The sequence below is a fragment of the Dermacentor albipictus genome, chromosome 10 (assembly GCF_038994185.2).
Source record: "Dermacentor albipictus isolate Rhodes 1998 colony chromosome 10, USDA_Dalb.pri_finalv2, whole genome shotgun sequence".
Taxonomy (NCBI): domain Eukaryota; kingdom Metazoa; phylum Arthropoda; class Arachnida; order Ixodida; family Ixodidae; genus Dermacentor; species Dermacentor albipictus.
The window spans coordinates 39016095-39033116 of record NC_091830.1 but is presented as its reverse complement, the minus strand read 5'-3'; the positions used below and the strand labels follow the sequence as shown (position 1 = coordinate 39033116).

At 43.9% G+C, this 17022-nt stretch overlaps 1 protein-coding gene across 1 annotated transcript; it reads right to left on the bottom strand.

Annotated features, from left to right (window-relative positions):
• Nucleotides 1-7261: 7261 nt before the first annotated feature.
• LOC135911840 (uncharacterized) lies at nucleotides 7262-16738 on the bottom strand. Its single transcript, XM_065444180.2, has 4 exons — nucleotides 16424-16738; nucleotides 14064-14079; nucleotides 12664-12957; nucleotides 7262-9376 (listed from the first exon to the last, which is right to left on the bottom strand). Exons 1-4 carry the CDS (start codon nucleotides 16514-16516, stop codon nucleotides 9207-9209), a joined length of 573 nt encoding a protein of 190 aa, XP_065300252.1. The 5' UTR covers nucleotides 16517-16738; the 3' UTR covers nucleotides 7262-9206.
• Nucleotides 16739-17022: the final 284 nt, after the last annotated feature.

The following is a 17022-nucleotide window of genomic DNA, read 5'->3' as shown; positions in this document are numbered from 1 at the left end:
GGAAAAGGTTGACTGCAGAACTAGAATAGTTTCGCTCATCTGTGGCCGAACCGAAGATTCTAATAATTTCATAGCGGTGCAAAAAAGGTCATTTTAACTGGTAATATTTGATAAATATGAGGCAATTATGCATTTCGGGAGCACAACAATTTTGCGAGCGTCTCGCATTGTTTATATACTGACATACTTTGGCATCATTTTGTCACTGAGCAGTCAGTGGTTCGATATATTCCTGGGATACATTCGCTTACGCCAATAGAATTAACTCGGTAAAACTGCGGTAAAAACCTTTTTTCTCAGCTCCAGAAAGTATGACGACCACTGGCCCAGTCTGCGATTTCGTATGTATGTATGTATGTATGTATGTATGTATGTATGTATGTATGTATGTATGTATGTATGTATGTATGTATGTATGTATGTATGTATGTATGTATGTATGTATGTATGTATGTATGTATGTATGTATGTATGTATGTATGTATGTATGTATGCATGCATGTATGTATGTATGTATGTATGTATGTATGTATGTATGTATGTATGTATGTATGTATGTGTATGTATGGATGGATGCATGGATGGATGGATGGATGGATGGATGGATGGATGGATGGATGGATGGATGGATGGATGGATGGATGGATGGATGAATGGATGGATGGATGGATGGATGGATGTGTGTATGTATGTTGAGCACGTATATTAACACTATCGCAATTTATTCCTGTGTGTGCATTAAAAAGCTCCTAATTCACTTTTGTGCAAATAAGAGGTTACACACCTCGCAGAGAATGCAGAGCGAAAATGAATCATAATACTGACGCACTGTCCGGGGCTTCTGCTCGGTCCAATAGCCCTTGTTGACAGTATGACTACATTCTAGTCTGGGAGGGCAATAGTTTGAACTCAGGGACAGCTGAAGCTGCAAAATCAAGTAAAATCCCGTCCAACAATCGGTTCTCTGGCGATAGCTGTGTGGAAAAGCCGTATTCCGATAAAATATGGCTGTGTGGGCTGTTCTGTTTACCTGTACCCTGTGGTAAACCCAGTATGCAGAAAAAGCGTTTGAGATCCGCTATCAGACAGCACTTTGAATAAACGAGAGTTTTTCGTTTCCTTTTGTTGTTTTACCCTTCTGTCTGGATACCCTACGCATAGAGCTTTTCTATAGGCATTGTGCTTTTCTATATTTATGATATTCGTCATCAGTAGTCACTTGGACTCTTGCATCAGTTTAAGCTACGTTCGTACACAAGCGAAATCATCCCAAAGTTACGTGCACTGTGCCTACACGTTTTTTTTTATTTTGCCAAACCATCTATTTATCGCAATGTTCCATCAAGGACGGCGTTTTTAATACTGCGTGCTATGTCAGTGGCCGGCATTGACACTGAAGAGTATTGGTTATTTCAAAAGAAGGATATTATTCTACCACTTTCTGAATCTTACTCTGTAGTCACAGCTATCGCGTCAACTTGGAACAACTTATGTGCGTTGGTTCCCGCGCACTTTATAGAAGAGGTAGCACCTAGAAACCCCAATGTCTGAACCCATTGCTATGAAAGGGACCTGAGCTCGAGATGCACACCCATGTGCGCCCTTGTACACAAGCGCAAGCACACGCACATAGGTACACATACACGTGCGCACAGCTACACACACACGTACGCGCAAACGTACAAGAAGAGAAACTAGAACGAGGACTCTGTACAAAAGCGTCAAAGGTATAGCTACAGGTTATTCGCACTGATATTCAGCTGTAAGCATGACGTAAATTAGATGTCTTTTTTTTTTCAGCTGAGGCACTCAAGGCGGCCGTTTGTTTTCAATTAGGACGTAAACAAGGCTGGAAAAGACGGGGAAGGAAAGAGAGGATACAGTACGCGTACTTTTCACGTCCCGATCTTTTCAAGCTTTGTTCACCGCTTACACATACAAGGCGGATTGTCGAATATATTTTTCGAAGTTATTTAACTGTAAATGACTCGTGGTCTAAAAATGAAAGGTATTTGGAGTAATTAAAAAGCTCATGAGATAATTTTCTTCCGGCTCAATGAGGTGCGCTAATGTGTCTCGATTTATACGCAAGTGCGCAATGAACTTTTGCGGTTGTTATTCAGGACTGCTGTTACCCTGTGCCTGATGACGATGCTTTTCTTATATTTACGAGCTTTTCACAATTAAAAAAGGAGAAAAAGAGCGTATTTTCAGGAAAGGGTGGTATGGTTAGCCTCAAATGTTGTGCACCCAGCTGGACTTCAGTAAAAGGCCAGGCTCTCAAGAGGTACACGACTACTGCGAACGTTGATCCCAACAAAATATATCAAGGCGTTCAGACTTCATTGTTATACCAGTAACACAAAGTTACACGTTGAATAATTCTGTGCTACAGGACGGGTCATCTTAAACTTATAGGTGGCGTAAGGCGCGCTCTTGTTGTCCTTCAGAATGAGCTAATCGCTTATCGTGCGCCTCCTAAGATGGCGGTGCTCCGGCATCAGTTTTAAAACAATATTTCCGATTAAACAATTTCTTCGTAAAACAGCATTGACGACAGCTCGCTCGCGCTAGCGCAAGCGCCAAATAGAAACTTTGTTCACGGGTGCCGCCATATTTCGTACCCAGTGGCGTCATCTATGAGCTGTTGGCATGCTCGCTTGGGCGAAAGGTCTGTGTTGGATGTCAGGTATAGCCTCGGTGACAGTTGCTGTGGGTTGTTCTCGGGCTAGAGCGGTCTGTTTAATGTGACATCTCCCACGTTGGAAACAATTCTGCGCGACGTGCTGAAGTAATTTAAAGCGGCACGGCGGAATTTTCTGCTGCCAGTGGGACGGACGGAGCACAGAGTGTGATGTGCGCGTGCGCGTTTCAGCCGGCATTCAGCTTCGCGAATTAGCGGTGCATTTTTGAAAATTAGCTTCACGATTGGGCCGTTACTCCAACATTCGTCCAGTAACTCTATGCTGTGGCCTAGCGCCAATGACTATTGTTGCGAAATATTACGCGACGATCCTATCAACGCGGGTACTTTTATGCTACAGAACAAGTTTTGTTGTTTATTCGATAAGCGTTGAAATTGTTATCTCCGATACATTGCACGACTGCATCGTTTGTTGGACACAGCTTCCGCCCATGAATTATATTGTTGATATATTCACACTCGATAGCGTCAATAACGCTTGCTTTGTGGCCGGCTGCGGACTGCGCGAACTTCCGAAGCAGTGGTAGCCGCAGGGTTATTGATTGTTTTATAACTCACGGGCCGAGGATGCGACATGACAATGCGTGGCGTTATTGCGGCGTGAGTCCATTTTATTGCGATAGCAATTATATGGACACTCCAAGCAATTTTTCGCCGTCGTGGACGCAGTCGCTGCCAGCGTCGGCGTTGCCGTTAGGCTCCGCATATATGCAGGCATATGTATGCCACGAAGGGTATGTACACGTTCGCCACAGAAGGCTTACTATGAAGCTTAAATAGTTCACAAAACTTACACACGCCGCGGCTGATGAAGCCCTTCGCATGTTTGCATGAACTAGAAAAAACTCCATATACTGTAATTACCGCTGGATCCATATGTTATATAGTGGAATCGCAATGGCCTCTTAAGAACTGACATCAAGTAATTTGACATCAAATCACAGAACTAACAAGGCATTTCTGAACTGTTCCGCAGCATGTGCTGGCAATACATTCCGCATCAGCACGTAGGCTCGCCAAAGCCAGAGGCTGGGCCAGAAGGTATATTCGCAAGCGTCTTTGCACAAGCAATATAAGACCTGTCCCCTACCAGCAAGCAGAAAAAAAGAGCGACGAAGCAAAGTAACACTACGTGCTTTAGAATTGGTCGGAACGTACACGGCAGGCTTAGCAGTCATGACCAGCAGTTTTACTAATGTGCTTGAAAAAAGCACGCACTCATTCCGTTCTGCCCGTACGACAAAAACTTAGGCGTAACCTTAGTCGACAGGAAGGTATCGATGTGGATTAGATAGCATACGGGAAAAGACAATATTATAGTTGACAATAATTGGAAGGGGAAATTTGAGCTGGGTTAGGCATGTAATGCGTATGGCGGACAACCGGCATCCTTAAGAGTTAAAATGAACGTGCGGAAGTACTCAGAGAAGCACACGTCATGCGCGCTACCTACTACCCACCTTCCATCTGGTATTTTTTCATTCGTTTGGGGTTCGCGAGAGTGCGTATGCTTAACCTGAAAACCAACGAGCCCAGCGAGAATTCTTTTGTTCAAATGAGTTGCCTTGTGAGCGTCCTCAGCCCGATCAATGAAAAGGAGTTGGGCTGCGCCACACAACGGTGCCGGTGCCTCCTGTCAAACCGTGCTTCGACTGATAGAACCTCAATCGGATACGTCTTTCGGCGCACCGCAATGCGACAGGAACAAGTCATACATACGGATTATAAAATGCACTATATGTCACTTCCTTTCTAAGACAACAAATCTGACGTTAACTTCTTGAACACCTCGCGCAACCATATTACGCAGTTTGCATAGATTTTCACCTATAAAGTGCGGGGACTCGAGAAACTGTTTTTATTGTGGTTTAGAACTCATACAGTCGTTCCCCAAGTGTCGCTGCCCGAGGGCGAGCGGTTTCGACGTGCGCAGGATGAACATTATGCATGGATTTGGAGAAAAACAACGCCAGCTGCGGCTTTGGTTCTGTACGGTCAAGTGGCAGCAATTGAATCCGGCTCTGTTGGCTATGTGAAATGAAAGTAATAAAGTAATTGTTTGACTCATCCAATCCTTTGCGTCGAGAATTACGACACAGGCGATATCCTGCAGCTGTAGTTCGTATTACAATGCTCACTAAAAGATATGTACGCACTCACCAACGTTAGCGCGTTGTTGATAAGCCAACAACGTCAACTTCTGTGGCTCTCTTGCGACGCTTCAGAGACGTCACTTCTACGCCTTCGCTATCGTGATAAATGAAGCAGTTGTTGAAACATTTATTTATATTATTGCGGTATCCACCCTCAGGAAGTCGATTTATAAAAGCGGGGTAAAGGAAAATGGAGGAGGCTGGTTTAAGGTTATCCACCGTTTTCGCCTTGCTTGAAGAAATGAGTAACCACTGATATACAAAGCACCGTCTCTCGGGTTGACCAGTAAAAAGGCGCCAGGAGTTCGAGTTCCGAGGCCTAGACGTAACGAAGAAGGTCCGAATTACCTGAAGTACCTTGATTACGGGTATTTTGCTGGTTTCTTATGTCTTAAGTTGGCCCTACGCCTTATCTTGCTGGCTACCTTATAACCACTGATATATATTTTTGACTTCTTCACCCCCCAAAAAGTTTTTTTCTTTGACCATAATGAAACGGCCGCAATACTATAGAAATAAACGAACAATAATTGATTACATATTGTCCATCGACGGCGTTTGATGAGCTCTGAGCCGTCTCAGGACACGTGCAGTCGATCTCGCAGCTGGCTTTCAGGGCAGCAGCGGCAGGGGATTGACTTCCAGGTCTGAACGCCCAATTCCTGGTGCGGCAGGCTGCCGTAAATGCTGTGTCCGCTACAACGCGTTGCACGCTCATGCCTTCAACGTGGGTGAACTCCCGGAATTTTCTGGGGAAAGGCGGCTGAGTGTGGCCCGTTGAAGCGCCTCCGCATCCACCAGACGGTATCGATTGGTAACGGTCGTCAGGGACCTGTGCTCGAGTCAATGGGAGGGCAGGAAAAAAGTTTCCTGCAAGAGGCTTGGTCATTTGGTTGTCGGCGACCATAGCGTTAGCTGGTATTAATGCGAGATGGGCAGTGTGGTCAGTGTAGTCAACTTCGTCTGCCACAACCAGTTGCACCACTCCCCCCCTGATCATGTGTGTGTCAATGCTCTCTAGTCTGTATTTCTCCCAGAGCGCTCTCCTGCTGCGTATCATAAGTGATCAAGTGCAGCATCGCACTTTGCCGCGTGTTGTTGTTAGCAGTTTCCTACAATAATTACCAGAATGATTACTGGGGAAAACACGGGGAAGGCGAGAGATGGAAATTGAAGATGATGAGCAAGACGAGAACAAGGTGAAAGCAGGAGCCAACGTTTCGACAAGTGTACTTGTCTTCTTCAAGGCAACATATACACCCTTTCTTCTTCAGAAACCCTCCTATATATACTGTGGCGAGCAAAGCATCTGTCGCCTTGAAGAAGACAAATCCAGTTGTCGAAAGGTTGGCTCCTGCTTTCACCTGTTCTCGTTTTGCTCATCGAAGGAAAACTGGTAGCATAGCGTCTACGGAAGCTGCAAGAGTGCTGGGTGAGGCACTATGGCAGTTAGGGGTAACGCATAGATCTTCCCGAACGTTGTCGTTGTGTCTTCATGCGGCTGTTTAAATAGGTGATGTTCAAGTTATGGCCGCCGTGACCTACCTTCCGTTTCTGCCATTGAACTTGGCGCCTGCAGTGCGTGATAGCGACATATTTTAGATTTATTTTTCTTACTGTCACGTAACCCTCGCACAGAAGTGCGGATATTACATAACGATGAATGACTTTCAACCAAATATTACCCTAATATTTCAACTATTCTCAAAGAGTTACGCATGATCACAAAAACGTAATACGTACTTGCGTTAGAAGCACAAAGACCGATAAGAAAATTAGAATGTGAGAGCGTAATATGGCGATTACAATTTATTGGGAAATTTAGCCAACTTCCGGTTTGTTGGTTTGTATATACTCTCTTTTACCCAGTGCCTCATGTTGTCTATTGGCTTGTGCCATTAGCTGTGTGCTGACTGCTGATTTGCTGAGTGGACATCTTGTGCCACATGGTTTGCACCCAAACAGAAAACTTATAACTCATCTCTGACGTCTTTCCCGAGTGAGGTCTCAACGCCTCGCGTCTTTTCGGAAAGTATGAACAGAGGCCACATCTCCGAGCCATTGTAGCCTCCTGCCATTCCCCTCTTCCATCTGAGTTCAAACCTGCTGGCAGATAACTCTGTCCTTTGTGGTGTCTCTGGAAATCCCAAGTGCGCCTCCCCATTCCATGAGTTGGAAAGAAGTCCGTCTTCCCGACTTGTACCCTGAATCAAGCCACTGCACATCTAGTACATGATCCCAACTATCAATCGAGTTCACATTTGCACAGACTGTTCCTTCTTTAAGGACAATGTGGTAGTTATTCCGTAGGAGTCAATCTTCAAGAAGTTAAAGATTAGCCACATCACAACATAAACAGGGTTCAAACATGTCGCGCTCTGTAGAGCAGCGCTTTATTTACATCAACAGTCACCCAATAACTGCGCTAAATTCTGCGATTTAAAGGCAGCCCTACAATCGCTCTTATTAGATCCGTGTCGTGGTCCACACGAACAATTGGCGGTAGGGATACAATAACCCTACCATCAAGCAGTGGACAAAAGCCACGATATAAAATTTCAGTGGCTTCATAAGAAGTGCAACATTCTTGGCATTGAAAAAACCGACAAGGCTGCCAGCGAGGCACATGGAAAGTGTGGGTGCACGTCGATACCATTGTCGAGAACGGATGTAGCGTGGTACTTCAGCAGTCTTGCTATAATAAACTTTTAAGAAAATGTAATACGCGAGAGTTCACTAACTAGCACTTGATTGCAAAAGGCGCACATATGAGATTACAACTTTCACACAGTTTTATTGGACGGAAAAAACGTTACTGTGCCAACGGCGACTACGTGCTTTCTAAGTGCGACTAAGTGCCTATTCATTCCTTATTGTAATCACGTAAAGTGCTACTTGACACACAAGCAGTCTAAAAGAAACGATCAAACCTCTTCTGTGCGAGTGTCCAACATACAAAAATAAACGATTTCTCGTCGGACAGTTTTAGGGCACTTAGATGACAGGCCGTTCACATTACAGAATGTATTTGGACCATGGCCTCGTTTGTTTGCTATGTACGAAGCCACAAAAGCGCGGCCTCGTTTCCTTAATTTCACAAGCTTATCTTACTGCTTGTGAATGATTCAGCGATGATTGCTTGATTGTTTGTGTGTGCAAACTAGACACTTCTCTGTTCTAATCTCAGCGTACCCTTTTCAGGATGGCTTACCTCCCAGCCATTCCCTTATGATTTTACACTGTGCCTCTCGCTACTGTTTATGTCATATTTACCTGTTCCCCTTTGTGTCCCTTGCCTCAGAATGTGTCGGCCAAATGGGCACAAGAGGCATGTAGCTTTAAAAATATATTAGAGTGATTGCACCCTATCCATTATTGACTGTCCTGAGTCATGTGCGCGCTCTTTATGTATTGTCATTGCGACAAAGTTGCAGCCAGGAAAATAGAGATGGTGGAGCTACCGTGTTTCAATTGGGATGCAGTAAATACAACAATAAATATTTGTCCTGGTATCGTTTGTCACGGCAGCTGGCAGCAAAATTGCCGATTCGCGCATCTGATGATGTGTCCTTAAGGTTCAGCGATTTACGCATGAGATAAGGATAAGGCACAGGCATGCAATTATTGTCCATATAATCAATTTAGTACATAAAAGATCACCTACATCTATCATAGGAATGACTGATGATCGCATTACCGTCACCAAATATTTCCAAAGAATGGTGGCTCTGCTAATTAGAGTCACAATTCAGATCGGAATCCCAAGGACAATTTTAATGACGTATTCATGCGCATTCGCGAAATTGGCAAACTAAAGAACAAAAATCATGCACCTACGCACTCAGTCATTCTCAGTAACTGAAAACGCTAGACACGTGCTACCTACAATCCGTCCTCGGTTCCATTTCTGTTTTTTATTCTAGATTGCGGTAGTGCATGTTTCACATATGTAATGCAATGAGTCCAGTGAAAAGTTATTGACACAAGCTTGTTCCTTAGCTGGCTCAGCACAACCTATGAAGAGAAGGTGACAGCGCATCCTTAGCTGACTCAGCACAACCTATGAATAGAAGGTAACAGAGCTACACATCTTTTCCTGTACCTCCTAGCAATCATAAATTAAGTAAACATGTGAAACGAGCTTCCTCTGCACCCACTGATGACTCCGCAGGTGGGAAACCTTCAGCAGCATAGAAACAAACACTCAAAATAAGTACTGATTCTACTGTACGTCACTTCTTTTGTAACAAAATGAATCAAATGTTGCCTTCTTGAACATCTTCCACATCATTGTTTGTAATTTGCTTAGTTTTCAACCTATAGTGGGTGGGGATTTCAGAAACGGCTATTCAAGCTGATCCGCAGTTCATACAATTGCTGCTCATGTGTCGCTGCCACAGAGCGACAAGTGTAGACGTGGAGAAAATGATCACTTTAGGCGTCGGTAAAAAAATCATGCCAGCAGCAGCTTCATCTCGGTTGGGCCTAGTGGTGGAGCTCGGATCCGGTTCCGTCGGTTCTGAGAAAGAAAAAAAAATTAAAAGTAATGCCCCATGTGAAACATAACACTAAATAGTAAACATTGCAAGTACGTAACGCCCTTGTCCTGGAGGTCATCTGCTGCATCAGCAGATGACCTCCAGCACAGAAGCTGCATGTGCCCCATTCCCAGTTCTGAAGGAGAACACTGACGCGGCCGTCTGGTGTGAGCACGGAGTGCCTGACGACGAGTCGCTGGCGCGTAGCTACGGCACGGGTGAACCTCCCCGGCAGACGAGTAGGTTTGTCTGGGATCCAGTTTTACTTATCGGACTGGTGCTTATCACGTATTATTTTCTATCACCACTCATCAACGTACTCTACTTTCCTGTTTCTCTCTTCCCTTTTACGGCACTAATGAGTAGCAGGCAAGAAACACGTTCCTACGGCGAAGCTCTCCAGATTTCCACCTAATAAAAATTTCTCTCCCTTTCTCTGGGAGAAGGCTTTGGAGAATGTCCCGTTAAGACATATTCGCCTCCACCAGGACAGTGTCCCGGTCGATGGGGTCGTCAGGTACATGTCCGAGTCTCGCACTGGTAGGAGACAAGTTTCCTTGCGAGAGTCAAGTTATCTGTTTACCAGTGACCACAGCGTGGCCTGGCTTCTATGCTAGCCAGACATGTGGCAAGCTTCGCAGGCCATTCGTACCACACTCTGTGTGCAGCATACATGCCTATTTCGCGAGTCTAGCCGGGCACAGGATTTATTGGAGGTCAGTGAGTCTGTGCAAAATAGTGAGACAGGTTATTTTTGAGTGCTGCTATGGACAGGAACGCAGGCAGATTCCGCTTCTAGCCCTCCTGCATTTGAGATTGACCGCCTCAGTGGCCATCCCTTTCTTTAGACACATTGCGCAGCATGTGCAAAAAGGGAAATACTTCAAAAATATTTCAAGGAAATACAAGCAATATAAAGGCTATATGCGCCAAAAGGAAATGTTGGCCAACTACATAGGAATCTTTCAAATCATTTTCATTTGTACGCATTTAGGCACCCTCGACCCGAGTTGACAAGGTTGTCCTTTTTTTGCATAAAATCACGTGTGCCTAGCAGAAACACAGCTATTCACTGGTGTCACAGGTGCTCAGCATAATTCTCTATGACTGTCATTTGGAATTAGATGTCCTTAACAGTTTCCCCTTTATCTTATTGAGAGAGTACACTGGGTGATTGCAGTTACAAGTGAATGGTTCTAAACGCTACATGGGTTACGGGTGCCGATGTGTTTTCAGGACTTGTCGGGACTGTTGCCGTGCGCCGCCTCAAGGGAGTCACCTCAACACAGCAGCTAGCGAGGGATGTTGATGAGTGCTCAGACCAGATTGGGACCTGTTGGCTGACGCTTTCGGGTCGCGACTTCTCCACTAGGTCAAGAAATAAATAAAATGCTCTGTGCGAGCTCGAATAAAGTTCATAATTTCTTCTCCTGAGTCATTTTCATGATTCAAAAGTGTGCCCTCACACAACGGCGCTGGGTAGCGAGAAAACACTTTGCATGAGTAGAATTATTTACATGGGCAATTCAATCATGAACTAAATTTAAAATATTTTTGAAAATTAAACTGGCACACAATAATTTTCAAATCTATGGTGATGATGTGCACTCGGGTCTTGAAGGAGCGGATCACCATTTACAGATAATAACTATTAGGCAGAACAGGTTCATAAGTCTGAAGCTAGAATAAAAGTGAATTTCAAAATCGTGGGGCAAACACGTGGAAGTTCGTGGGAGATGGAAATTCAAGACGATGAGCAAAACGAGAGCAAGATAAAAGCGTGAGCCGACGTTTCAACAAATGGACTTATCTTTTTTAAGGTGACATCTGGTTTGTGCCGAGAAAAGCATATGTCGCCTTGAAAAAGACAAGTCCACTTCTGGAAACATTGGCTCCCGCTTTTACCTTGTTCTCCTTTTGCTCATTGCAAAATCATTTATTACATGAGCGCCGTCATAATAGGTAAACAAAGTGTCTTGTATATTCGCGATAACGTCTCAGGCGACACAATTTTTGTTTCAAGAGAACCTGAAAGATCCATTGTTCAAGGATATCGAGTTCTAAAATCGCACACGTAACGTTACGATGTTCTGTGCATTTAATGCCGCGCTCGAGGTGGGCGCTTAATTTTAGAGCGGTAATTAAGCCGTACGACGCAGCGTGCCGTCGTAGGCTTGTGCTTTTAATTCCCAAGACATGTTTTCGTTTACCCATCATGCATGGGCACTTCTGGCTGTTATCACATGTACGAGGGTGTACATACGTGTGTGTTCTTTTGTATTAAATTTCAGTTGGTAGTCAGCGCTTGCCATCGACGTTCCTTTTACCTCTTTGTCTATCGGTCACACTGTGCACATCGTAATAGATTGCCAACTGGGCCAGTCTCACACCTTGCTTCAACAAAATGAAGTAGTGAATTTAAGGTCTCTGAATCCAGAAAAAACAGCTGCCACGCGTCGAGGTGCGGTCAGACGCACCGCTGGAATCGGAGGAGCTACGGCATTCATCTGGGCCCAGAGGGTGCCATTACAGGTGTAGATGTATGCAAGTTACACTACCGTGAATTCAAGTTCCTGTTTGTACCTTTTAAAGCTATCATGCAAACTGAAACATTTACGGCCAAATTATTTGTTAAATTTACCTGATTATGCACGCAGCAGTGCGAAGTGCAGCTAACGGTGTAACCTCTGTGACATAGTTCACCTTCATTCATAATTCCGTCTCAACTTTGTTGCTGAGCTGACTACGCATCCGATCTAGAGTTGCGCCAAGTGCCAATCGTACTAAGATTGTCGAAAGAAGAAAATGTGAGGGAAATAACCTTTTGCACCAAGCTTTTACATCACAGAGAATTTAGACAGGGAGCCGCGTTTCGTGGTGCCTGGTGCGCAATGGCGTAATTTAGGTTAATATTTCGATGCCTCTTATTTTGCTCCAAATAGCCATTTATGAACTCTATAAACACGGACTCGGACGGATGATAAATCCCTTCTATTTTACAGTACAAGCAAGGGCAAGTATTAGCATATTGAGAGTTACTAAATTACTAAATGCAATTAGTTTATGGGTAGTTGAATTGCTATGGATATTCTTGCGAAAAAATTGCCCGCCTGGGAAGATTCGGTTGTGACGTAATTTGTGTAACGTATGCAGGCTTACTTTTAGAAACGGTGTTATAAGTGAAAAGAAAAAAATAAAACACACAGCACAGGTTAAGCGGATACATGTCACAGGAATAATGGAGCCAGCCTGCCTGCAGCAAACTCACCAGCCTGCGTCTTTATCACAATAGACTTTGTTCTAGTTGCTTCTTCGCAGTCGTCCAGCTCGTTGAGGAATGTGACGGTACAGTTGTACTCTGTCTCCGGTTCGAGTCCCTTCAACGTGACCGTGGATGACTTGCCTCCGTGGTCATCGCAACTGAAGTGGCGTTCTTGGTCTGGACCCGACAGCGTGCCGAAGCACGAATCCAGCAGCCCATTCTTCTCCTCTGGTACGAAGACGACGACTTCAACCGACCTAGCCCCAGTGGCCATGCCCCAGAGGTTGAAATCTCCCGGTGCTGCGTGCCAGACCCCCAATGCTCAGATGCGTTCAAAGGCAATGCATGAGGACGCGAATACATGTTATAGTCATGCCCGGTTTCACGTCGTACAGGCAGTGCTTAAGACAGTACCGCGCCGAGTGATGTAGATGGTAGATGCGGAGGGGGTTCCGTGTTTTTGTTCAGTCTTGCGCGCTGCTTAGATGTTTGACGTACAGAATCGCTTGAACTAAAAACCAATGGGCTTGTTTTATTTTTCTTCGATTTTAATATAACTGTTTAGGGAGCCTCTACGGCTCGAGATTGAACAAGTCGCATGAGTACGCAGAAGAATCCGACCTTTTGCCATTGTTGCTAGATATGGAAAGTCAGCTGTCATTGTTTATGGATCATTGGATTCGAAAGAAGTGGAATATTTGAGCGCTGGGAACAAAATCTCGTACTCGGTGTCATGAGCACAAAAGCCTCTCACGCTAGAATTGTTTGTAAGAGCAAATATTACCGAATCATGATGCTGGACATTTTGTTAGTAAAGACAGCCTGGCAATAACAAATGTCACTGACGAATGAGAATTATTGGGGAATTGTGCCCGAAATTTACAGCCTGTACAAGTAAACGCGAGTAAAATCTTGCTGAGCGCTTTTACTGACTATGGTCATGTCATAGACTGCTCAAGAAATTGACGCGTCCAGCGCTGCCGCCATGTGTACATAATTTCGGCCGAATGTACATGCATAAGGTAGTAGAAGCTGAAACCAAGATCAGCTGTGAAATTATTATCATAGACTACTGAAGGAAGTTCCAAAAGCGAACGGCGGGCCATTGTAAGAGATTGATAATATTGATTTGTCTGTACGTTTTATTTGGAGGCAATTTGTAGTGCGTAACATGTACTGCACAAGCTCAAATAATTATTTATCTTAGGTAACAAACCAAATCAAATCTTTATTCATCATCTAAGATGTTGGGAGCGCAGAGAGAAAGCAAAATTACAATAGCTTGACGGGTTATTACATACTTCCTGTGGCAAAAGAAGAAGGCGTTTAATGCTTAAAATGTATATTCGCTCCTACGAAACACTAATAAATTGAATACGCGAGAAAATTGGAAGAAATTTACTTACCAGCCCGAGCTTCAATCTGGAAGTGGTATGAAAGAAAAGAACAAACTGGTTTTTATCCGGACTGAAGAAGGCGAACCGCTGCCGACTGCAGGTGAACAAATTATCAGTCTAAAACTTTGTTACGCCAAGTATTCTTGTGAAGGCCGATTCATTTGTTATAACTTTTTTTCGGCATAGCACAATTGTATTTATTGAGCTAGGTTACTCAAGGAGGGGACATTACTTTCACGAGAAATTGAAATGCATATTGAAATAGATAATACGATTCACTCTAGAAGTGTTCAGCTAATTATTCTACGGTACTTATTTCAACTTGCGAATTCCTACAAGTTATGGCGTAAGCCATATCTACTAGAAACAAATTCTGAACATGGCACCAGAACTTAGATATATTCAATCCAGTGTGTGTGACAAAGGGAACTAGTGTTGCGGTAACCTTTGTATTTAAGTGCAGAAAACGGCACTCTTTAAGAGATTAGGTGAAACAACAATGAATATTCGCACCGTAATGGGTGGAACGTAATTCAAAATAAAGCCCACGCCTTCGAGTAACCCCATGAATGAATAAAATTGCTTTGTGATCCGCAGCAAAGGTTAAAAATAAAGATATGTTGGTAGTTTTCGAAATGACCTCGGATATATCTCCTCAATCAATGATTAGTGAGATGTTCTCGTTCAAAGTGGCACCGCAGCTGGCTTCCAATCGGCGAAGATTTACATCAAAGAAAGTTGTTGTACAGATCATAATCGCCGCATTAGAAGACCTGTCTTTCCGATTGCAGTTCATCGCACTGAAAAGCGCAGATGCACCGGGCTGTACTATGTAATTGACGCCGCTTTAACGTGCGTTGCCGTGCCAGAAAGCATCACTTATTATCAGAAGAAATTGCATAAGAGGTTTTTTTGACAGCAAAGGCCTGTGCTTTAGAAGAAAGGCATGAAACACAAAGGCCTATGGAAGGCATGTTTTGTTTCCTGTCTTGTCACAATATCCTCATGCGGTAAGTACCTGAGTGAGAAACATGGTTGCATGAAATGCAAAGTCCAGGACCTCATCGGCTCATCTGCCAGCTGTTATGTGCAGTTTATACTAACCATGACTATAGGTACCCGCAGAGGTATATTATTGGTGGGAAATAATATTATTGAATGAAAGAGCAGCGTTTCACCACTAATTTTTTGCTATTTCAAATTGATCGCAATATACAAAGCTTTGCCCACACTGTATATGCCATTAGCCACTGGCTGCAGCAGTCCATTCATGAAATTGCGATTGGCTGCAATGTAGGCACATAAGGAAATACGACATAGATGTTAAAAAAGACACTCATGCATAAGATACAGGAAGACTTATAAAAATGTCAGGAGGGGTAATTAGCCAAGAAAACCTTGCTATTATTTATTGTGAGATAGCACTACTTGAAATGTGAGAAATTGGACATATTAATTTATTTCCGTGTAGAATGTTAATGGTAGGCGTCGAATAGGTTCAAGTTACGTCACGAAATTTCATCACCAATATTCCAGGTCAGCAGAGAGACACAGGAGAACGAATGAAGAAAGCACGAAGAATGTTTGACTGCAAACATTTCCGTGCCGGTGAAACAGTGTAATAGCCAGATGCAAACTTTTGACCAAATACTTTCTTAATGTCATTGCCCATATAAGTAGTTGTGAAGAATAACACCGACATAACTATGTGACTCAGTGCGTCCAAGTGGATATTGAATAATGTACGCTGTAATACAACCACAAGTGACGGTTTCGGACCTTGAATAAAGATTGCGTGTTTGCTTATTTGCTTAATTTATTATTAAGTAACCTATTTCTGTGTAAGCTAATGAAAAATTTTAGACAACTCTAAGTGCGCCTTGTCTACCTCTTTGATGCTGCTACCATTATTATCATAAAATTATCATCGACTTACAACAGTTAGCTTACGAAATTTAAATAGAATGTGGCGAAAGTCATTGACTGAAATCGTAAAAAGGGAACGGGCCCAGTACCGACCCTTTCACCGTCCTACTCGCATACACAAAGTTAATTAAGTTATGAGATCCATGGCCACTACTCGTTCGCGATTACTAACTACGGAATAACTCAGGAACAGTTGGTACGAAACCAATTGCTTAACAGTAGACAGCATGTTATGATAATAATTATATAAGTGACTCAGTAATATTAAGCTAGCTTTGTTGTGATGCTTCATACGTACGTTAATCTCACGTTGCTCAAGCTGATCAATACCTTCACGTCACTATTTAGATTAGCTTGTTATTTTGAGACGAAAACACCTGATTAGCTCGTTTGTCCCTGGTAAACTATAACCAGTGTAAGCAAAATAAAGAGTAGCAACTTACTTTTGAAGTTCTAGCAAATGCCACCAATGCAGTCACAATGACACTTTTCGCAGCCCATCGTCGCTTCGTAGTGTCCCGCCGGAAAGCTGCCATGGCCAAGCAAACGCTGAGTACACAGAGAAACGCGGTAGCTGAGCGGCTCCTTTGTCCCGACTGGAGAGCTCCAGTCGCTGCAACAACGAATCTTGCGGCTACGAACAGCGCGCGCTCTACCGCAGGCTGTTTTTACATTTCCGCCGACGACCGTCCCACGTGCGTCTGACGAGGGTCTTGCTCATGTCTTGCGCAGCGAACACCCCGGAAAATACAGCCGCCGCCGCCGCCGCCGCCGCCGTTGATTGCTGGTTTTCCTTTTTTACGGTATCTAATCGCCGCGCGAACGGATGAAAATAAAGTCGCCGTGGTGTTTCAGTGGTGGCGCTCCGATCGGTACTTCAAGTAGACGAGTCGTCAGAGAGAAAGAAATTTAACAGGAGAGGACACTGGGCGAAAAGTGACGGAACGAAATACGTCACGCTAGCACTAATGTGACCGTTTGCTGCCGCGAGCATCGAAAAAAGAAAGAATGTAAAATGATTTTCGCAGGAATTGTTTTATTT